General features: G+C 37.7%; 1 protein-coding gene across 1 annotated transcript in view; it reads left to right on the top strand.

The window, feature by feature from the left end:
* Positions 1–21147, top strand: part of SLC25A24 (solute carrier family 25 member 24) — a 36507-nt gene extending 15360 nt beyond the window's left edge. Inside the window, exons 4-10 of the mRNA XM_019746516.3 lie at positions 4842–4953; positions 7119–7277; positions 9843–9995; positions 10879–10986; positions 12263–12430; positions 16109–16259; positions 18574–21147. Of these exons, the coding sequence (XP_019602075.1) occupies positions 4842–4953; positions 7119–7277; positions 9843–9995; positions 10879–10986; positions 12263–12430; positions 16109–16259; positions 18574–18758 (1036 nt within the window). The 3' untranslated portion in view covers positions 18759–21147. The remainder of the gene's footprint in view (positions 1–4841; positions 4954–7118; positions 7278–9842; positions 9996–10878; positions 10987–12262; positions 12431–16108; positions 16260–18573) is intronic.
* Positions 21148–24734: the final 3587 nt, after the last annotated feature.

The following is a 24734-nucleotide window of genomic DNA, read 5'->3' as shown; positions in this document are numbered from 1 at the left end:
ACAGAGTTGTGCAACCATTGCCACTATCTAATTTTAGAACATTTTCATCATCCCTAAAGGTTACCCTCGATCCATCTGCATTCCCTCCTTGTCCCGTGCAAGCCCCGCAACCACTGATTTACTTTCTGTCTCTATGGATTTGTCTATTCTGGACATTTCATATGAATGAAATCATATACTATGTGGCTTTCTGTGTCTGGCTTTTTTTCACTTAGCTAAGGTAGCTAAATTTATGTCAGATAAGATTATAAGGTATAAACAGATTTTGTCAGAAGACAGAGATTGTCAGATGAAAGAAAAAGTAAAAGAAAATCCTACTAACTAAAAATAAAGCAAGGGTAGCTAAATTAATATCAGATGAGATTATAAGGTAAAAATTATAATTTCACATTAATGAGAATAGCGTGTCATCACATCTTAAAATTCACCACAAAGGCATAAAATTTTGTAAGCTGGTTGATAGAACTCCGGGCATAAATTGAAAAATCCATCATAGTAGAGAGAGATTTTAATATGCTCTTCCTGTATGTGATAGGTCAAGCAGAGAAAAAAATTTAGTCAAGACAGACAAGATTGAAATAAATAAGAAGCTTGATTTAATGGGCACATAATAGAACTTTGCACCAAAAAATTAGAAAAAATTTTTTTTCTTAGGTGTATATGGAACATATAAAAATTGATTTCACAGTAGCCCATAAACCCAGGCTCAACACATTTCAAAGAATTGATATCACAAAGACCACCTTCTTTGACCACAATGCATTAATTTAGAAGTCATTAACAGAAATTAGTTATAAAAATTCCAGTGATTTTTGAAATGATACACACTTCTCAATAACTTATGGGTCAAAGAACAAATCATTCATGGACATTCAAAACCACTTTGATTTAAAAAAATGAAAACATCACATAAAAAAGTATAAAGGGAGTCAAATATAGGGTGTCAGAAGGAGACTTGACTTTAGGTGGTGAAGAGACAGTGCAATATGCAGATGACGTGTTATAGAATTGTATACTTGACACCTATATAATTTTATTAACCCCAATAAAAAGATTTGTTCATTAAAAAAAGAACCTGTGAGATATAGCTAAGGTGGTACTTAGGGGGAATTTTATAGCCTCAAAGCATGTATTAGAAAAGAATTAAGGTGGAAAATTAACGTGTTAAGGAGAGATACCAGAATAACATCAAAGAAGGTAGAAAGGAGATAACAAAGATAGTGGAAATAAAAAAGCAAAGATACAGCAATAAGATCAACAAAGACAAACGATGGTTGTTGGAAAAGACAAATTTCGGGAAAGATTGATGAACTAAAAAGAAATGTAAATAAATGATGTTTGATTGCACATAGACACATCAGAAATTTTTAAAAGATAATAAAATAGTATGAATAATTTTCTGCCAATAAATTGGAAAACATATGAAATAGAAGAATTTCTAAAAAAATGTAATTTGCCAAAACTAAATCAAGAAATAGCCAATAGTACCTAAATAAAGACATTGCATTAGTAATTAAAAGTTTTCCCAGGAAGGAAACTTTAGCTCCAGGTGGTTCTTACAAACTATCAAAGAACAGAACTACAAGTATTTGTGGAGTGGATTTGTGGAAGTATTTGTGGATATCCAATCCATTCTGTGAGGCCATTATAAGCATAATACCAAAGGCACACAATTAACGAAAGAGGGAAATTACAGGCTAACACCATTTATGACATAAATGTAAATATTTTAAAGAAAAGATTAGCAAACCGAATTAGCTGTACATAAAAAACACAATATACCACAATCAATACTTTTGTAAGAACAACTTCAAAAATTTCATTAGAAGGCATTACAGAAGACTCAGTGCAGAAAAGATGTACCTTCTCTTCAAATTGATGATTCAGTGCCATTTAAAAATCTTCTTAGGCTGAGTCTCAAACTTCCATTGAAGAGCAAAGGCCCAAGAATAACCAAGACATTCTTTTTTATTTTTATTTTATTTTTTATTAGTTTCAGGTGCACAAAACAATGTAATAGTTAGACATTTGTCATTTATATCCCTCACATAGTGACAACTCCCCTTCCCCCATCCACTACCCCTCGGACATCGCACACAGCTATTGCATTTCTACTGTCTCTATTCCTAATGCTGTACTCCGTTTCTTGTAAATATATATATATATATATATATATATATATATATATATATATATATATATATATGTAGTTGACATTCATTATTGTTCAGCTTCAGGTGTACAGTGCAGTGATCAGGCATCTACATCTTCCCTGAGGTGGTCTCCCTAATGAGACAAGTGTCCATCAGATACCCTAAGAATCTTACAACATTATTAATCACATTCCCCAAATTGACTTTCGTATCCCCGTGGCAATCTTGTGGTTACCGATTGTACTTTCTAATCCCCTCACCTTCCCCCTTATCCCCATCCCCCTCCCATCTAGCAACTCTCAGTTTTTCCTCTATGTCTCTGAGACTGTTTCTGATTAGTTCATTCATGTATTCTTTTCTTTAGATTCCACATGTAAGTGAGATCATATGGTATTTGTCTTTCTCTGTCTGACTTATTTCACTTAACATAATGTTCTCTAGGTCCATCCATATTGTTGCAAATGGTAAGATTTCATTCTTCCTTATGGCTGCGTAATACTCCATTGTATAAATGTACCACAGTTTCTTAATCCAGTCGTCTACCGATGGGCATTTCGGATGTTTCCATGCCAAGACATTCTTAAAGAGCCACAAGGAACGGGATGGGGGTGGTGGGAGGTAGGGAAGAGCTACCCTATTGGATATCAAGAGTTGTTATTAAGCTATAATTACGACAGTGGTATTGCTACACAAACTGACAGATCGACAAAAGGAACATCATAACCCAGAAACATACCCATCCATATTTGGGATTTGTCACAAGAGAGAAGTAGCTTTACAAATCAGTGGGAAAAGGAGAGATTGTTTAATAAATGGTGCTGGAGCTCCTGGTTATCCATCCATGCAGACAAAAATGAAATTGGATACCTACCTCATACCACACACAAAAATCAACCTAAATGTGAAAGTTAAACTATAATACTTTTAGGGGGAAAAAAGGAAATGTTTTTATGTCAATATAGGGAAGAATTTGTTAAAAACACACACAAAAGGCAGTAATCATAAATAAACAGATTGACAAATTCAGCTATAGTAAAATTAAGAGCATCTATTCATGGACACCATAAACAAAGTGAAAAGACAAGGAGAAGGTATTTGCTAATTTATAGCTTGACGGTTAGAATCAAGTGTGTAGAGAGCTATACATACCGTGTTTCCCCAAAAATAAGACCTAGCTGGAAAATGAGCTGTAATGCGTCTTTTGGAGCAAAAATTAATATAAGACCCGGTATTATATTATATTATATTATATTATATTATATTATACCTGGTATTATATTATATTATAATATTGTATTGTATTATATTGTATTATATTATATTATATTATATTATATTATATTATATTATATTATATTATATTATATTATATTATACCCGGTCTTATATTATAGTTAAATAAGACTAGATCTTACATTAATTTTCGCTCCAAAAGACGCATTAGAGCTGATTGTCTGGCTAGGTCTTATCTTTGGGGAAACATGGTATATAAGAAAAAGACACCCAGCCCTTTAGAAAAATGGGCAAAAGGCATGAACAGGCATTTCACATGGGGGAGAAATTCATAGCAAGTAAATAATGGTAAGAGATGCTCAACCTCATTAGTAATTTGAAAAGAAATACATTATAAACCCACAGTGAGACCATCTTATAAAAGAAGTTTGTCAGTACTATGTGTTTTATGGCTTTAAGCTACAGACTTTAGAATTCATTTATTCATTCAATAAATATTTACTTTGTGCCAGGCACTGCTCTAGACACTTTGGTCATGGTAGTGAATAAAATTTATAAAATCTCTTGCCATCTTTCTTCATAATTTTACACAAATTACAGAATAAATACAAAGTCTGGAGGCAACACCAAAACTGTTTTTCAGACACATTCATTAATTCAACAAATGAGCACTTTTTTTGTGCCAGCCACTGTAGGTGCCTGGTATACAGTAGTAACAAAGCAGTCAAAATATAGAGTTACAGGCACGATATAGTTACTCTTAGGAAAAAAACAGGTACAAATGGCATTGTTTCCAAGAAGCTTGTAAAACAAAAAAGTTAAATGAAAAATATCTAAGGCTACAGTATATTAATTTTAAATAAAAAATTTAAGTAAAAAGTTAAATGTTGCAGGTGAGGTATCAGGGTTTCTTCTTGCAGGTGAGGTATCAGTGTTTCTTCTTGACTCAAAAGACCCAATCACCAAGTTTGATTTTTGTTTTTCAATCGTTGCTAGTTTTCTCAGCTTAGAGAAATTTGGAGAAGGAAATTGATAGCATATTTTGAGTATATCCCAAAATCACGTCCAAATGTTACAATAGAACATTAAAAAATACCTTCCTGAGCCAGTGCAAGAAAAAATGGATCATAAATCATTCGTTCCTACCTTCCAATATTTTATCTTCCAAGTTTTGTGTTTGGTAGCTCATTGACTGCCAAAAGTAGTCTTTAGTGAGAGTTCTCTAATTTGGGAGTCCATTTTTATCTAAAAGATTAAAACTATCTAATAGATGACCAATGCTTGCTGCCATTTCCAATAACCTGTTGTGAATTGAAATTTTTTCACTTTCACAATTTTTTCACATAAGAATTAAGTTGGAAAAGAAACTGTCATTTTGCAAAATAGCCTGTAATGTTAGCTTTATTTATACAGTTGTTTTGTTCCTTGATTAGCTGCTGCTTCTTTTTTTTTCAGCATTGATTCTGATGGGACTCTGACAGTGGACTGGAATGAATGGAGAGACTACTTCTTATTCAATCCTGTTACAGACATTGAGGGAATTGTCCGTTTCTGGAAACATTCTACTGTAAGTACGCTTTATGTATTAATTTATACTTATTTGGAGTGGTAAGCCACAGCTACAGTTATCACCTGAGAATATTTTGTAACATTTACAGCTCAGGGTGCTCAGCCAACTCCCATCAGCTCCTTCACTTGTGAGTTCTTTTATTGCACGTATATTCAGAGTATCTTAAAATTCCCCAAGACTGCATAAATATTGCAGATGTACTACGTTTTTTTGCTATTCTCAAAACTTAGAAGAGGTACTGCCTTCCAAAAGTCTTATGAAGATAAGCTGTCCAGCTTTTATTGGCATGTAAGTATTCTGCCATAGGAAGTGTGAAAGCCATCGGCTTTTACTGTTTATAGGTACTATGTTGCCTAAATTATCAGCACCTCAGCTTGCTGAGGATCTGTTTCCTTGGCGATTGACGAGGCCAAAGATCCCCTCTGAAACTTATGCTTCTTTAGTCAACTGCCTGGGTTTATCTCTGGCATAAGGCACTTGTAATTTTTGAAAGTTAAAAAAAATCCTTTTGGTTCGTCTGCTCAGTATTTCACACCTGTCTGTCTTTATTCTTCAAAACTTGCACATTTTAATTCATTAAATTACATTAATATTTTGCTGAGATGGTGGTGTACACGAAGTACAGTTTATTGTGCAATCTGCTCCTGAAACCAACAATAATTTTTTTTTTCCTGATGGGCTTGGCATCTGGACTTTTCATGGATTTTAGTAAGTTTTGTATGCACGGTATGAAGCCTCGAGTTCATGTTGCTACTAGTAACTATGCCTAAACGTACACAGAGCATTGTAGAATTATTGGTGATTAATGCCTTTTCAACTATGAGTGCACTACTATGTTAGTAGTCAGTTGCCTAGATAAATTTTATACTTATGTGAAGTTGTATTTACATAATCAAATTCTTACTGTATCTTTGGAGATAGTTGATAAGAGTATCCATTTTACTGAAAATGAAGAAAGAGTTTACTACTGTCACCCTAAGAACATCCAAGCCTGTAGGGAATTATAATAAAAATGTATTTGAGCCAAACAGAGGCTATATCTGGAAGCAAGATTTCAACAGACGGGAATAAAAGCTTCGGATGATAACAGTTCGCAGTTTCTTTTTATGTGTTTGAAATGAAGGAGGGGGTGTAAGGGAGATTACGTGAAGGTGGGAGGAATGGGATTACAGGATAGTTAAGATTATTTGCTCTCTTGAGGGGTTTGAAAGGGTGTTTCAAAGGTGTGTTAACCTAGATGCACAGAAATAGTGAACATTGCTTGCTTAAGGCAAAGATAAAACTTTTACTAAAGAAATTATATGCCTGGGGCGTGACTACCCACCATAACCTGCCCAGTTAGGCGTTTATGATCAGATCACCTGTGAGGTTATTTTGCATAGAAACTCTTTGTTTCATCTACACTTATAATCTTACCTATAAAATCTTTTACACCAAAAATTATTTAGTTACTAAAGTAGTAAAAATATTATCGTTATAGAACTTTGTTTCTCTCAAATTACATTTGTAATCTATAGTAATGTATAGAATAGATTGGAGGGCAGATCATTTTAAGCAATACCTCCTGTGAGTTAAATTTTATATAGAATCTATCACATGCTTTAAACGACAAGTTAGATTTATAAAAACATTTATAGACAGTATATTTAGGAAATAAATTTAGGGGTATTTGCACACACAATTTTTATTTAATTTATTTGCAGATATAAAGCATATGTTATGGTACAAAGTATAATATAATATGGATATCATTTTGAGATAAAGGGAGTATCTTTGAAGAATTGACAAACTAATTTCTTTTTCTAGTTATAAGGATTCAGTACATCTGGTAAAATGCTGCCCTTTCATTTTGCCTTAGACTGGGAGGAGAAAAGTTACTCTGACTCTATTAAGACAGAAAATTGTAATTGTTGGTTTTGTAAATTTGTAATTACTGTTAACTTTCGTTTCTTGTGAACTGATACTGCACTTCATTTAGTGCGAACAGGCTATCTATAATCATCTCTATGCTCAAATGGAATGAATGGTTTAGTACAGTTTCTAAGGAATGAAGTTGGTCTTCATTGTAAAATAACACGAGTCTTCTCCAAAACAAACAAACCATCTGGAATGATCTGTTTTTAATTGAATCAGCCTGGGGTGTCTCCTTTCCATTTCAACAGGGTATTGACATAGGAGATAGTTTAACTATTCCGGATGAATTCACGGAGGAGGAGAAAAAGTCCGGACAGTGGTGGAGGCAGCTTCTGGCAGGAGGCATTGCTGGGGCCGTCTCTCGGACAAGCACCGCCCCTTTGGATCGTCTGAAAGTCATGATGCAGGTGAACTTCCTGGTCTTGTGTCTAAGTCTGTCCTAAAGATCCTAAAACCATGAGAAATATGGTGCTTTGAAATAAGTTTAAAAATTCTCAGTAATAGTCTTTCATACTTATAAAAAAAAAAATCTGTTTTATTGCCGTAAACCCTAAATTCAGTCCCTGTCAATATTTCAATGTCCTATCAAACGTGAATTGTTGGTATGTATGTGATGAACTTTTGCTCTCTGGTGGTCTATGATTATTCAAGTGTTTAATTCTAAAAAAGTCTCCACTTACGGTATTATTGTAGTATTCTCATTAAATTATTTATATTTTCCTTTTATTTTATGTACTTTCCTCAAAAGTGGAGTTTTCTAAAGTATGGAATCTTGGAATGAGGATGTAATTTAAAAAATTTTTCTAGAGCTGAGGTTAGCAGAAAAAGACCTGGATTTGTAGATTAACTTTGCTATTGACCAGCAGTGTAGGCTGGTCAGACTGGAAAGAGGGAAAGGAAAGGAATTATTATTTATTTGGTGGTCATATTGTAACCTGTGTAATCCTCCTGGTAACCCAGTGAGGAAGGTATTTTATCCTCTTATGATCTGTGGGGAACCTGAGGCTCAGAGAGTTAAATACCTTTTCCTTTACAACAAATTAGATGAGGAGTGGAGTATTTTTGGCTCCAAAGCTCATGGTTCTCATACTTCCCGAAACCCCTGAGGTCTCATTTTCTTTCATTCTGGAATGGCAATAAGAATATCTAACAAGGGAGTTTGTCAGAATTAAATAACATAGGTATATCAAGATACCTGACACACTGGAATACCCTGCTGGAATATAGTAGTTGTTTTAAAAATATATTTCTTTTAAGTTGAGTTTATTCCTATAGTCAACACTTTTCATATTTGTCCGTAGGTTCCTCAGACGTACCAAACTATGTCTGACAGTATTTTAAACCAGCATCCGTACAGAATGTACCTAATCTCAAAATGTGCTTAGAGGTAAAGATAGTGCTTTAAAGAAAAAGGAGAGGGAATTGGTGTGTGTGTTTTTTCTTAGAAACAATTCCTTAGTAAATTGACTTTGAGAGAGCTTGAGTAAGCACTCATCTTTTCCTTTGCAATATTTTATTACGGAGTTCACTTAAAATAAAGTGGGTATCTTTGGACTTTAGTTTCTGCATGTTCAAGGGGTTCCCAAAACCTCCTTCAGATTCGGTAACTCAGAAGGACTGCCAGAACTCACTGGAGGATTTTATACTCATGGTTATGGTTTATTACAGGGAAAAGATATAGATTAAACTAAGCCAAGGAAAGCAGAACATAGAGCTGACCCTGGGGAAGTATTAGATGCGGATCTGTTGTCCTCTCCGCATAGGGTCATGATGTGTCACCTTCTTGGCATTAATGTGTGACAATATGCAGAGAGTGTTGCACACCCACCAAGAACGCTCACCTCAGTTTTTGGTGTCCAGAGTTTTTATTGTGGCTCAGTCATGTGCTGCTCACATGGTTGACTTTTAGTCTTCAGCCCCTCCCCTCTTGTTTTTTATTTTTTATTTTTTAAATAGTAATCACTCACTTTGTGCAAGCCAAAAACAATCAGAGGAATAGCTGATTTCTTTAATTATTTTTGGTTTATTAGATTTAATCAGTTTTTAGATGGAAGTGATCATAAGGTCTACTGTGTTTCCCCGAAAATAAGACCTAGCTGGACAATCACACTAATGCATCTTTTGGAGTAAAAATTAATATAAGACCCAGTATTGTATTGTATTATATTAACTATATATTATGTTATATTATGTTATATTGTATTATACCTGGTCTTATATTATAGTAAAATAAGACCGGGTCTTATATTAATTTTTGCTCCAAAAGACGCATTAGAGCTGATTGTCCTGCTAGGTCTATTTTCGGGGAAACAAGGTAGTATATTTATACAACTATCATATCTATAGTATAAGCAAAGTAGTTATCAGTACTCACTGGGTTAGGCTGTTGATACATGTTGTCATGAATTTATTGCCTGGAGAAGCCTCGAGATAAGACAGAAGGTACAAGTCTTATTTTTGGTGTCAAGCTCTGTATATTCAGTGTCTATGGCTCTGATATATATAATATCCAAAGTGTTTTCAGACCCATTTATATTTCATGTCGGTATTACTTCTTGGGGGGAGGGGTAATATATTACCCATAGTACATATTTTTATTTTTCTGAAACTGAACTTGTTCACATTCCAAAGGGTATTCCATTGCCTAATATGTAATTTAGTACATGTTTTCTTATGAATGTTGTTCATAATAATTTTACTTTTGATCATGTTCTCTCTGTCTGCTTTCCCACATTGAGGATATAATTTTTTTTTTTTTCAGTTTTAAATTCAGAATCAGGCATCTAAAATGGTGGTAATAATTTTTCCCATCATTATATATTTTTTCAACTTTCTATATATACTATTTTCAAATACATCTTCCTGTAGTACTAAAACGTATTGGAGAAAAGAGAGTGGCTTGTATGGTTACTTTAGAAGTAGTAGTAATAACAGGCCACCAGTATTTTATATCATTTTGCTTTTATTTTTAGGTCCATGGTTCAAAATCAGGCAAAATGAACATATATGGTGGCTTTCGACAGATGGTAAAAGAAGGAGGTATCCGCTCCCTGTGGAGAGGAAATGGTACAAATGTCATTAAAATTGCTCCTGAGACAGCTGTAAAGTTCTGGGCATATGAGCAGGTAATTGTTATCACTGTATTGTTAGTGATAGTGTAATTATATGCATTATCCACAAAAACTTTTTCTGAGTTGTTTCGTTAATATTTACTTGTCACTTACTTATTAGTTTTATTTGTATTGGTGAAAATAAATTCATCTTAATAAAAAGAAAAACTAGCGGACAACTACCCAAAAACTGTGAACACTTTCTTAACCCCGTATTTTTGTGCATCTGGGAAAGAATGCTATTATTCTGTTTTAGCAAAGGAGCAACTGGGTCCCATCTGTGGAATATCTGTGTTCTATGGAAATTTAACTTGAAAACCACTGTCCAGTAAACTAAATGTATTAGCATTTAAGCCTTGCTTTTCTGCTAGGTACATGAATGCATTGTATGTACTTTGAGAAACATCATATTGTCAATTAGTTGATTTCTAGCAACTTATTTGTGTTTTGGTATAGTCATAATTCAGCTCAGGCTGTCATAACAAAATTCCATACAGTGACGTTTTAAACAACAGAAATTTCTCGTAGTGCTGGAGGTGGCAGGTCCAAGAACAAGGCACTGAGCAATTTGGTTTCTGGTGAGGGCTTTCTTCCTGGATTGCAGATGACTGCCCTCTTGCTGTGTGCTCACGTGCCCTTTCCTTGGTGCATACACGTGGAAAGAGTAAGTGAGAGAGATGGAACGAGACAGAAAACTCTGGCGTCTCTTCTTATAAGGACACTAATCTCGTCATAAGCGCCCCACCCTCATGACATCATCTAACCCTGATTACCTCCCAAAGGCCCCAGGTCCAAATACCATCCTTTTGAGGGTTACAACTTCAACATGAATTTGTGAGGGGGACATGATTCTATCTATAGCAGATATTAAAGTGCATTTAAAAATTTATTTATACAGTACAAGAAGTTGCTTACTGAGGAAGGACAAAAAATAGGTACCACTGAGAGATTTATTTCTGGTTCCATGGCTGGAGCAACTGCACAGACATTTATTTACCCTATGGAGGTAAGTGCCATTGTGAAGTCTGGCTGTGTTAATATTGTGTGTATTATCTGTTGCCGTGTGACAGACTATCCCAAAATTAACAGTTTCAAAAAATAAGCATTTATTAACGCAGTTTCTGTGGGTCAGGAATCTGGGAGTAGCTTAGCTGGGTGCCTTTGGCCCAGGGTTTCTCACAGCCTGCAGTCAAGGTGTCAGCCAAGGCTACAGTCACCGGAAGGTTCAACAGGGGATGGATCTGCTTCCATGCTCACCTGTTTCCCTGGCTGTTGGCTGGAGACATCGGTTCCTTATCTCACGGGCCTCTCCACAGGCTGCTTGTGTTTCCTCACAGCACGATCGTTGGTTTCCCCAAGTCAGTGATCAGAGAGAGAAAGAGACAGAGAGAGCGTAAGCACCCAAGATGGAAGCTTCAGTCTTTTGTCGTTTCTGCTGTATTCTGTTGGTCACACAGAGCACTCCTGGTGGGAAGGGACTACACAGGGTGTGAATACCAAGAGGCAGGGTTAGTGGGGGCCATCTTGGAGGCTGGCCACCACAGTGTTGATAAAAATGATAACAGCCATTCTTCTCTGAAGAGTTCTGATACCATAAATTTCTGATAGCAAACATTAACATAAGACCCGGTAGTATTTTATATTATATTATATTATATTATATTTATTATATTATAGAACCTCAGGATTTGACTAGGTGATGTTCGCCCTACCTTGATATCCTTCCATCAGAGTATGGTTGGCAAATCATGGACCTGTGGACTATTTTGTACAGCCCTTGAGCTGCGAATAGTTTTTACATTTTTAAAGGTGGTTAAGAAAAACAAACAGAAAACAAACCCAAACCAACATACAACAGAGACCTGGTAATTTAGACCTGCAAAGACTAAAATATTTACTGTCTGGTCTTTACAGAAAAAGTTTTCCGACTCCTACTTTAGAGCAAAAATGATATTATAGATGTGGATCTCTTTACTGATATGACAAAGGGTTTTTCAATACCTCGTATGACCTAAGCAAGATATGCTCTTAATTTTCACCTTTGTGGCATGCATACTACTGTAATTCTCCTTGCAGGCATCTTAATATGATAATTCCTATTACTCCACACACCCCTCAAAAAGAGTCCTAACTCCATACCCAGTCTTCCTCCTACATTGCTCATCTCAGTTAATAGCTTCACCTTTCCACCTTTAGTTGTTCTCTAAAATTACCTCTTTTGAATTTCATGATGATAGAGTTAATATGAGCAATAATATTTCGTTGCATTCTTTCGTGACCAGGTTCTGAAAACCAGGTTGGCTGTAGGCAAAACCGGCCAGTACTCTGGACTCTTCGATTGTGCCAAGAAGATTGTGAAATATGAAGGCATGGGAGCTTTTTACAAAGGTTATATTCCCAATTTATTAGGCATCATACCTTATGCCGGTATAGATCTCGCTGTGTATGAGGTGAGTTGGCAGCAATCTTTTGAACCTGAAAGTGTAGTCAAATAGTTCTTATTGTTCGAAATTTGACTTTGTATAAAGAAGTACATATATACCAGGGAACAGTATATGACAAAAGTAGATTCAAAGGTGTGTTACTTGATCTTTTCAAGTACCTTGAATATAAAACCTCATACACCTGTGGTAAGTTTTGTATTAGATTTCCCTGTGAATTATTTTTCTTACTGAAGAGAATGGACTCACATTTAGATATCAACTTAGAAGGTGGTGCTAGGGATTTTTTTTTTTTTTTGAGGGGAGAGAAAATAAGCAAAAATGGCACACTTTCTTTGATTTGTTCAAATCTGACATTGATAAAACCAAGAGACTGACATGGGTAACACAGATTTACCCCTGGTACTGATAAGACAACTCAGACTACAAATTTTTAACCAACCTTGCCATTTAAACCATTTAATAATTTATGAATCTGACAAACAGTTATTGAGCACACACTACCTGTGTGCAAGCCACTGGATTAGACATTGCATCTAGAGATTGCAAGAAGGACTTGGTGTCTGCCTTAAAAATAAACCGAAGGCCTGGTGGGGGAGATAGACAAGCAAACAGCTAAAGCACAGTGGTTAGTTGTGCTGTGATGGAAGAAAGCCTGGGTGCATTGGGGAGGGAGCCAACCTATAGCTGAGGGGAGGGGTGGAATGTGTAATAAGAGCTCTCTTAGAGGACTTGTTTAAAAACAGCTTTATTAAGCTATAATTCACATACCATACATTTCACTCATTTAAAATGTACAATTCAGTGGCTTTTAGTATATTAAGTCATCAATTTTTAAAAATTGTAGTATAATATATATAACATAAAATTTGCCATTTTTACCATTTTTAAGGGCACCATTCAGGGACATTAATTCCACATTGTGTAATTAATTCCACATTGTGTAATTAACATGGTACACATGTTGTGTGCAGTATGTATAATGTATATTTATCACCACTATGTATTTCCAAAACTTTTTCATTACCCCAAACATGAAGTATGTAACTATTAAGCAATAACTCCCTACTTTCTTCTCCCCCACAGCCCCTGGTAACCTCTAATCTACTTCCTGTCTCTGTGAATTTACCTATTCTAGTGATTTCATATAAGTGGAATCATGCAATGATTTTTTTTTTCTGGCTTATTTCACTTAGCATAATATTTTCAGGGTTCATCCATGTGGTAGCATATATCAGAACTTCATGCCTTTTTATTGCTAAATAATATTCCATTGTATGTTATATCACATTTTTGTATATTCATCTGTTGATGGACATTTGGGTTGTTTCTACCTTTTGGTTATTGTGAATAATGCCATAATGAAAATTGTATACAAGCATCTGTTTGAGTCTCTGCTTTCAAATCTGTTAGAGTCTCTGTTAGTGGTAGAATTCCTGGGTCATGTGGTGATTCTATATTAAGCTTTTTGAGGAATTGTCAAACTGTTTTCCATGGCAGCTGTACCCTTTTTCATTCTCACTAATAGTGCACAAGAGTTCTAATTTCTCTACATTCTTGCTAATGCTTGCTGGTTTCTGGTTTTTTTTGGGGGGTGGGGTGGGGTGTAGTTTTTTGTTTTGTTTTGTTTTTTTGGATAGTGGCCAAACCATGGTGTATGAGGCAATATTTTATTGTTCTTTTGATTTGCATTTCTCTGATGATACGTGAGGCTGATCATTTTTTCATATGCTTTTTGCCCATTTATATATCTTTTTTGGAGAAATGTTTATCCAAGTCCTTTGCCCATTTTTAATGATTTTTTTAAGTTGTTGTTGAGTTATGGGAGTTCTTTAAATATTTTGGATATTAACCCTTATCAGATACATGGTTTACAAATATCTTCTCTCATTCTATAGATTGCCTTTTCATTCTATTAATTGTTTCCTTGGCTGCACAGAAGTTGATGTAGTCTATTTATCTATTTTCGTTTTTGTTGCTTATACTTTTGGTGTCATATCCAAGAAATGCCAAATCCAATGTCCCGAAGCTTTTACCCTATGCTTTTTCCAAGGAGCTTTATAATATTAGGTCTTATGTTTAGGTAGTTAGTCTATTTTGAGTTGATTTTGTATATGGTGTAAGGTAGGGGTCCAACTTGATTCTTTTGCATGTTGACATCCAACTTCCCCAGCACTGTTTGTGGAAGAAACTGTCCTTTCCCCAGTGTGTGGTCTTGACACCCTTGTTAAAGATCATTTGGACATATGGTCAAGAGTTTATTTCTAGGCTTTCTATTTTGTTCCATTGACCTATGTATCTGTCTTTATGCCAGCATCACACTGTCTTGATGACTATTGCTTTATAGTACATATTGAAATCAGGCAGTGTGAGGCCTTCAAATTTATTCTTCTTTTCCAAGATTATTTCAGCTAGTTGGGGGTCCCTTGAGATTCTATATAAATTTTAGAATGGTTTTCTGTTTCCTCAGAAAAAAATATCATTGGGGTTTGATTAGGAATTGCATTGACTTTGTAGATTGTTTTGGTTAGTGTATTAGTATTCTCGGGCTACCATAACAAAATATAAGTTTGGTCACATATGTTTTTTATACTTAAAATATTTTATATTTAAAAAGTAGACTAGCATACATATTTTATACAACTTTTCTCAATTATTGCCTTGTAATGGAAAGATAGGGACCTAGAATAAGAGGGGGGGAAAAACATGGTCTGGGGGATCAGTACACTTCATTCTATACCTTTGTTAAAAAAAATTCCACGGCGACTAATTTTCCTCATTTCTAAATTTGGAAGAAAAGCTTTACTTGAGAGCTTTGCAAAAGGGCTAAATGAAATAACGTGTAAAGTACAAAATTAGATGCAATTAGTAGTATATTATTTTTATTAATACTCACCACAGAAAATGTTCTTTAGGTCCTACATTTGGTGTACTATTTTTTTTTTTTTTAAAGATTTTTATTGGTGAAGGGGAACAGGACTTTATTGGGAAACAGTGTGCACCTCCAGGACTTTTCTCCAAGTCAAGTTGTTGTCCTTTCAATCTTAGTTGTGGAGGGTTCTGTTTAGCTTCAAGTTGTTGTTCTTTCAGTCTTAGTTGTGGAGGGCGCAGCTCAGCTCCAGGTCCAGTTGCTGTTGCTAGTTGCAGGGGGCACAGCCCACCATCCCTTGCGGGAGTCGAACCGGCAACCTTGTGGTTGAGAGGACACGCTCCAACCAACTGAGCCATCCTGGAGCTCAGCGGCAGCTCAGCTCAAGGTGCCATATTCAATTTTTTAGTTGCAGGGGGCGCTGCCCACCATCCCTTGTGGGAATCGAGGAATTGAACTGTCAACCTTGTGGTTGAGAGCCCACTGGTCCATGTGGGAATCGAACTGGCAGCTTTCGGAGTTAGGAGCATGGAGCTCTAACCGCCAGAGCCACCGGGCCAGCCCCCTGGTTTACTATTGATCTTCACGTTTATTTAGAAGAAAATGAGCAACAAGGGCAAACCTCAGGTGTTCTGAATCCCTAGTGGCTTCCCCACCTCTCTGCAGAGCCCCTGCTTCCAGGAGTGTGCCACCCCGTCTTGCAGAAAGGTGGCCTGTCTCTCATAAGGATGAGACTAGCTGTGAAAATGTTCATGTTGAATGAAAGTGGTCGTAAAGTTAGTTGTTCACTATTTTTCTTTTTCCTGTTTCTCTGGCAGCTCTTGAAGTCCCACTGGCTGGATAATTTTGCCAAAGACTCTGTAAACCCCGGAGTCATGGTGTTGCTGGGATGTGGCGCCCTATCCAGCACCTGTGGGCAGCTGGCCAGCTACCCCTTGGCTTTGGTGAGAACACGCATGCAGGCTCAAGGTGAGTTTTCCACGAAAGGATGACACTGGTAAAAGTCCCACAGCAGTAACATGCTTTTGGAACTTCAAGTTCTTCTGAGACAGCAGAGTGTGCTTTTAAGACAGTACCTCTCCACCTTTTTTTCATCATTGCCTCCCTAAGGAGCCTTTTTACAAAGTATTAGGTTGCTGCAAAAATTATGGTGGTTTAAAAGGTTAAAAATAATTGCAAAAACCTCAATTACTTTTGCACCAACCTAATAATTTCCTAATCACTCCCTCTTCATGAAATTTTAATACCACAGACACATTGCACGTGTGCTATGTATATATCTGAGCTTTAAGCGTAGAGTAAGCATTTTTTTGGCCCATGTTGAGAATACATGTTTTAAGAGTCTATATCTGTAAATGGGAATGAAAGCTGCATCGTGTTGTAAGAATTAGCAACAATATATGTAAAGCAACTGGCATTTTTCAGATTGGTGATGAATGGTGGGTGAAACTGTGTATTACGATTGGACCCTACAACTTCTGAACTGTGCTCCCTCCCCACTGTGACACTCTCTCCTCCCTTTACTTTGGTGATACTGTGACCTCCTGGCTCTTCTGCCACCTCATTGATGATTCTTTTATGATTTGCTGGCTTTTATTGCTATATTAAAGTAGACATTCTGTGCCTTTTTTTCTTTTTCTCTTTCCCTGGCCAATCTTACCCTCTGTCCTTTCTTTGACTAGTACACCCTGGGTCTCTATAGCTCTATCCCCAATCTCTCTTCCAAGTACCAACCACCCCTCCCGCAGCCAAGCAATCAATCATTAATTAAAAAATAAGTTCCCGAACCATTGTCGGGTGCTGGACACCCTGCCAGATGGTAGGGTTACAGCAGCCCACAAGTCAGATGCGGTCTCTGCCGTGTGGAGAGGACACACATGGAACAAGTAACCTTGTTCACCCATTTCCCCTTGTTCAGGGGGCACAGAGGTGGGTCTCTAACTTAACCTAAGGGGACCAGACAGTGTTGTCATTTAAGCTGATCCTGGAAAGACAAGTGGGAGTTACCTGGGCAAAGGCGGTTGGAGTGGAAAAGAGCATTGCAGCCAGAGATAAATCCTGTGTGAGGGCACCGAGGCAGGAGAAAACAGGCACATTTGAGGAGCTGAAAGAAGACCATACGGTTGCAGAGAAAAAGGCAAAGTAGTAAACTGAATATTTGATGTGTGTTCTCTCATTTAACCATCATGACCATCTTTGGGGTTGATACTAATAGTATGTCCATTTGCAGATGCGTAACTGGGGCCAAAAGAGATGAAGTAACTCCTATAAGGTTATACGTCTGATAACTAGTGGAGCTGGACTTCAAACCCGGGCCGCCTGATCAAACCATTGCCTAACTAGTCTTTCCCTCCATCTGCCAACTCCAGTTCAGTCCCTTGTCTGGTTGATGGGTTTGTTTCTAACGTCAAGATCTGATCATTCAATGCCTGCTCAGAAATCTTTGTGGCTCTTCAGTGTCTTCAGATTAAATCCCAAAGTTCTTAGTGGGAATATCAAAGCCCATCATCGCCACAGGCCTGCCTTGCCTACCTCCAGCCGCTCCGTACCATCTGTGAGGAGCCCCATCCAGCCGTCACTGGTGTCCCCATAGCACATTCACGTTCCCGCCCTTCTCTTTGTTGTGCCAGCAGCTTGGACTTTTCCCCCCTCCCTTTCTTGCCTATCGAGATCATTTATTTTCAAAGCCCAGGGACCCTATATATTCCTATGCTCCTCGAAGTGTCCCCCATACTCCCCTTACTTCTCAGGATTGAGCTGTTCTCTCTTCAGTGCTTGGTTAATGAGGAGGGTGGTGGCAGTGGCGGTGGCAGTGGCGGTGGGAGTGCAGGGCAGTGTGTGTTGGTGGAAAGTGCATGAGCTTTAGAGTCGGAACACTGCCAGCTCTCAGCTCTCAGACATTTGCTAGCTAAGGGTATTAGGACAAGTTTTCCCATCTTTCCAAGCTTCCAATTCCTCATTTATAAAGTGGGTATAATAATACGTACGTTGAAGGATTTGTGTATAAAGTGATTAACCCAATGTCTAGCACAGTCATCCATCCATCAATCAATAACTATTATCACCATCATGATTATGACTGGGGCACTCACTGTTAGGCGCTCACAAGGAGAATTATGTGAAGGGTACTTTCTCGGGCCCTTTGGAATAAATTTTATCTTTTCACTGTATTCTAGAACATCACTCTGAATCATAATTGTGTGTAGGCCACAAGTGTGTATAGTAATAATAGCGCAACATGCTTGCATGTTAAATTAGCCTGGTTTCTCTTTTTGTTTTCTAGCCGTGGTGGAAGGAACCCCACAGCTGAACATGGTCGGCCTCTTTCGACGAATAATTTCCAAAGAAGGAATCCCAGGACTTTACAGAGGCATCACCCCAAACTTCATGAAAGTGCTCCCTGCTGTGGGCATCAGTTATGTGGTTTATGAAAATATGAAAGAAACTTTAGGAGTAACCCAGAAATGACATGTTGAATTTTTTACCTTAGCATGATTATTGAAAATTTCAATAATCTCTAGAGTGACTTTTTCTTCTAGAATTGCAAGTCTATGGCAAAGTAAGCCGTGTTTTTCTTCCACCAAAGGGACCAGCGTATCAGTGATCACTTTAAACATTTGGGCTCAATTTTATATATACAGAATTGTTAAAAATCATAGTTTTGATAAGCTCATATAATTTTGAAAAGGCCACATCATTGTATTCCCTCTTTTTCTTTTGTCTTTTTTTTTTCCTTTTTCATTTCCTTGAAATATTTACAGTGGTGGGAGAGGAGGAGGAGACTTGAAGGGGAAGAGGGCTCCCTAGGGAGAGATCCAAGCCCAGGACCCACTCTCCGGGGAGATCCAGACCCAGAATCTGTTCCCCAGATAGCGGGAGCCCACAGGACTGGGAACTGCCTAAAAATGGCCACTCCTATTGCTGGGGGCCCTGTGGGGAGTTGTGCTTCATCAGGAGTCGCCCCAACGGAGGGGGTCATTGGGTGCACTTGAGTAGGGCTGAGGGAGCAGGTGTGCTGGGGAGGCAGGGGTGAAGAGCAGAGGGAAGGAGCTTCAGAGAAAATTCTGCCTTTAAACCACCAGCCACAAATGCACATTCCACTCGCCCTGGGGCTTTCTCCTGAGCCAGAGGCCCCAGTCTCCAGGGAACAGGGGTTGCAGTGCAGGGGGAACCTGTCCATTTGTCCTTCTGTTCCTGGTACAGCCCAGCGTTTCTGGTGCCCAAAGAGGAGCAGCTGACAGATTCCAGTATTTTGTCTTTTCTTATTAGTCCTTTCTACAAACCTCTGCCTTGAATCCTAAATCTGAAACATATGCTTGTTTGAACTACATTCATATTGTGTGGTAGAAATCATTCATCTTTATTTTGGATGACTCAAGTTTCTGCCAATTCCTTTGTACTTAATTGTCTTTTTCTTAAAAAAAAAGAAAAAAAAAAGATGGTCAGAAAACCTTGAAACTTAAATTGTTTTGTATATTTTGAATGTCTTTATAGACGTCTTAAAATGTCCTTGTAGAGACAGAATAGAAAATCATTGCCTGAAAACATACCTACAGCAGCCAAATAAGTATAGGGTTTCTATCCTTATCTTTCTTTAAGCTGAATAAGAATGAACGTAAGTGGCAGAATTTCAAGGCATGTGAATACCCTGGTCCATTCACATCACTTTCATATAAGGAGGAGTGTTGAAATAATGTTTATTTCAGCGGGCCTTTTAACATTTTTCTTGCATTGTTATTTGGTTCCTGAGATGATACACTGACTGTCAGTGTATTACTGTTACAATATCACCACGAGGCAATTTATTTGAAAGAGTCTGTTTATTCTGTCATTGCTTCGAAAAGACCCAGGAAACAAAACCTTTTTACTTATATGCACTTTTAAAGAGCATCTCTCTCTTCTTTGTCCTTTGTTTCCTACTTGACTCAGATTTTATTTTAATCAGGAAGGCTTCTGGGACCATTCTTGGTAATGTGAAATTTGTTTATTACATGAATTGGGTTAATCATGGGCGAATGACATTCTTATTTTCCCCTCACTGCTGAATTTCTTTGAAACTACAATTCTCAATTTGAGCAGCACAAACCTTAGTACATAGTAGCATATCTTTATTTTTTATATTAGGTACATGTATTTAAATGAAAGGCCCAATTTATAAACATACGCATTTGTATTCTCTCTTGCCCTGAGTTTTAAGAACACGTTATGATGTAGATAACTTAATGTATAAGATCAGTAGCATGTTTTTATTTTACTAAAGCCATTTCTGTAGTCAAGTATCTTTTCTGATACATGTGATTAGACTTAGAAAAATATTTATTAGTTAAGGTTATTCTTACTGCTTTTTAATTTAGTTCCTAAACTCAAGTTTGATTTCTAGTAATGTCTGTTATAAATTGCCAGCATTTTAATGAAAATCTAGTGACATAACAGACATTTACTTTATTTGACATACCTCTTATGTTTTCTGAACCAAAACATACCTCTTATGTTTTGTGAACCAAAAAGAAATGTTGGACTTGTTCATTATATTAGTTTTGCCTGATAAATGCCTCGGTATTTTTATAATGCATATTATAAGGATGGGACTCTATCTCTAGGGCTGTTTGTACTTTTGAGTAATACATAAGTGACAATGGTAAAGTATATGACTAACTCTTTCTGTTTTTACCCATAAAAATTATGGAATGAACAACTGAAATGTCAAGCTACTGAAAAATCGTCATTGTTTATTATGAATTTAATTTGTTTGCTTTTTAACATTTGTAAGGTATGAATGTGATTTATCTGTGTATCTTATATCTTTTGAAAAAAATGACTTTGTATCTTTTTAAAAGAGCTTGGAGTTGAAGATAGATTACTTCTGGCATTATTTCATACTTACTTTCCATTTATATTAAAAATGCACACACACACACACACACACACACACACACATATTTGTTTTTAAAATGACTTGTTTCCTTCCTTTTAGAAAATTGGGTAACTGGAAAAAAACTGCTGTGTCACACAGCTTATATCACCGGCAGCGGCTTGAATAATACTTTTCATTTCTGACTCCATATAGTCTTAACAAATATTTTGGCCTTTCCTGAATAGCCACAGCAGTTATTGTTTCTATCATACATTTTGGCACAAGATGATGTTTTTGATGACATCATATTCCACATTTACTAATTGGGGATATACCCCTTGGGGTGCATAGTGCCAAGGAGAATCCAAAGTCACAGGATTTCTTGCCACATTTTGGTGGAATATCAGTTTGTCTTGAAGTCGTGGGAAACAAAAGCTAAGTAAATTTACTAGTAAGTAATTAAAAAAATGGTTCTAATTCAGACGATAAGTACAAAATTTGATTTTAAAATATAAAATAAAGAAAAAGACTGCAAAGACATCTCTGTATTCAAACTCGAATACCACCCAGATTCCAAGATAACCTCTAAGCGTCTTTCTGCTCTCAGGAACCCTTTGTTAGAAAAATGCTGCTGGATTTATTTCTTTCCTCTTACTTAGTAGGTGTATTTACTAAACGCCTACTGTGTGCTAGGCACTTTTAGGGGCTGCGAACCCAGCACTGAACAAAAGACAGTACCTTTCCTCCTGGAGATTATCTAGTAGGGAGAGACAGACCATAAACACATTAAATAAGATGTCATGATAAGTGCAGAAGGTCGTGCTGGGGTTGGGTTGCAATTTTAGATAGAGAGGCCTCCCTGAGAAAGTGCTATTTGAGTAAAGACCTGCAGGAGGTAGAAGAATGGGCTCTGCTGATGTCCGGAAGGGCATCGCAAGCAGAGGGAATGCAGGGAACATCCAGGAGCCAGTGTGGCTGGAGTGGGGTGAGCAAGAAGTGGAGTGGGGTGAGCAAGATATTGTGATATCTTAGACTGGGTAATGGAAACACAGTAATCATATTCATATAGGATATGTCACTGAAATATTTAAAAGTCAAAACCATAAGACTGGAAATAGCTGTATAATTTCTAATCTCAAAGAAAACAGGAGACATGAGACCTTAATCAGCCTAACAGAATTTAGCAAAGGGGATGTAAATGAAACAATGAGAATGTATTATGTAGAGACATTGCATAGTCATGTATTTATAGAGTTTGTAAGTACGTAGATAAGGGTCTCTAATGAAACACACAGAGCAGTGTGTTCTCCCTAGTAGTGATGGGTGGGGGGTGCAAAAGACATTCATTTTTTAGTGTTAGGCGAATGTGAAGGACATTCACTTTTTCATGTAGACCTACATGTTTTAAAAAATTTCTACAACTACTATGTTTTCCTTTATAAACTTGAAAGCCATAAAAAGCAAAATGAGATTATACTCTGACATTTGTTCCCTTGATTGTGCTGGTCCTGGGCTTGTCTGCCCTCCAATCCATTCCTTACCCTTCCCCTGCCCTGCTCTGTATTCCTGGGGCCAGACTCCCAGATTGTGTTCCCGGGGCTTCCAGATCTGCTGCTCCCAGCTGGAGCTGGCCCATAGGAGGTACTAGCAGGAGATTGGAGGGCAGAGGAAGGATGAAGCCAGGGTGTTTCTCTCCTGCCTCTGCTTTTGGAAGAACCTTTGGTAGCTGCTGCCCAGCACAAAAAATACAAAAAAGGCACACATACTATCTAGACCCACCATTGTAAAAAGTCCAGACCACCAAGGAGAAAGACCAAATATCATAAAAGTTTCTGTGGTGGAGGGGCAAACACAGACCATCTGCAAAGGAATAAGAATCAAAATGCATCAGATTTTCGCATCTGTATTCCTAGACAGTAGAAAAGTGATTTTCAATCTAGAATTAAAAGCAAACTGTTTACTAAGCTAAAGACAAGACAAATTTCCAAAGTGCAAGGAAATTTTCTTCCCACACACGATTTCTTAGGGTATATTCAAGCAAAAGCAGGGAACAAATATACCAAGAAAAAAGGGGGAACAGGATACAGACGATGGGGGATCCAACCTGGGAAAGCAGTCTTGGGAAGTCTCAGGGTGACGACAGAGGCAGTGAGGAGTCCAGGTAGGAGCAGAACGATGGACAGTCATGAAGAGGAACTACAGAGAAAGGGGGTCCACAGAACACCTGATCTCTGATTGGTAGAAGAATTCGGGGAAAAGGTCAATATGAAATAAAGGCAAAAAAATACAAGAACATTCAACGACAGAAACCAGGAAAAATTAAAAAGCTTGACTACAAAAGAAGTGTGATGAGAGTGAACACTAGCAATGAAAATGACTATGCAGTCACATCAAGGTGTTAGAATGAAACTATAGGCTGAACACCCGGACTTAAGTATGGCCACAGATAGAATGGTGTAAGTGGGAAAGAAAACATAATCGGAAGTTGAGAGGAAGGAGAGAGGAGGAGAGGCTACAGGGAAGTGTGGGGGTCCTAAAGTCTTCATCCCAGAGGATAAGATACTGCCTAGTGGGGATGGAACAAAAAAGAAAGCTGATAGTAGACCCTTAAAGTTACACAGGTTTCCAAAGAAGGACTGAAAATGGTGGTATTAGGAGGGTGGGCAGGGCAGGTGCAGTGTGTGCTCGACTTGCTCGTCTGGGTAAGACGGCCGTCATAGGTGCCCTGCCCAGACCCTTGACCCTGACCATGGCTGCACACAGTGGCTCTGTACTCAATTGCCAGCTTCCGTATTTCTCTGCTTCAGTTTCTCCTGCTGCTGGAGCTCACTGGGCTGCCCATGTGACAGGAGCAGCCCTGAACTGGTGAACCTTGGCTCCGTGTTCAACTGGCTCCCATTTCTGCACTGGGGTCTGGCTCCCAGCGCCCACAGTGGCAACCGATTTGATGATGTGCCCTTTCCTGGCTGCCTGCCCCACCTCACCTTACATCCCCATCTCGCCCATGAATCTTTGTCTCGTGGTCTGCTTCTGCGAGAACCCAAACTAAGGCAGCCCCCCACCAACAGATCTAGATGCAGCAGCAGAAGTGTTTTCTTTAGAGATTATGGAGGAAAATATCAGAAGCAGCGGCTAACAAACCTGCAAGTAGTTACCTCCAGGTATCAGGACTGGAGGTGGGAAGGATAGAACAGGGGGCTGATGCCTTCAAATAGATGCCTGTTCATGTGTTACTTTAATATAAATTAAAAACAGTTATTTAAAACATAAAGCAAGCTGGAACAATGTGACAAAATCAAAAGGAGAGAGCACAACTACATCGGCATGGCCTGGCTTGCACTCCAGCTCCCAATCCCCTTAACTTTCCTTGAACACGTGAATCATTTTTGAATGACGGACATCCGCTGAGGTAGATCTGAACAGATGAAAAATATTGTCTGTGCAGAAATTTTAAGAAGACAACTTTAATCATTACAATGGGCAATAAGTGTACTTCCACCTTGTGTTTTTGCCATTAGATAGGAAAAGACACAGAATACATTGGTGATCGCTGAAGAAATGAGATGGGATTTGTTAAATAAAATACTTAG

This window comes from Rhinolophus sinicus, chromosome 7, assembly GCF_057876585.1.
Source record: "Rhinolophus sinicus isolate RSI-liver-muscle chromosome 7, RSI-T2T, whole genome shotgun sequence".
In the NCBI taxonomy this organism is placed as follows: Eukaryota; Metazoa; Chordata; class Mammalia; order Chiroptera; family Rhinolophidae; genus Rhinolophus; species Rhinolophus sinicus.
Note: the sequence above shows the minus strand (reverse complement) of the source record. Positions and strands in the feature narration are given on the sequence as shown.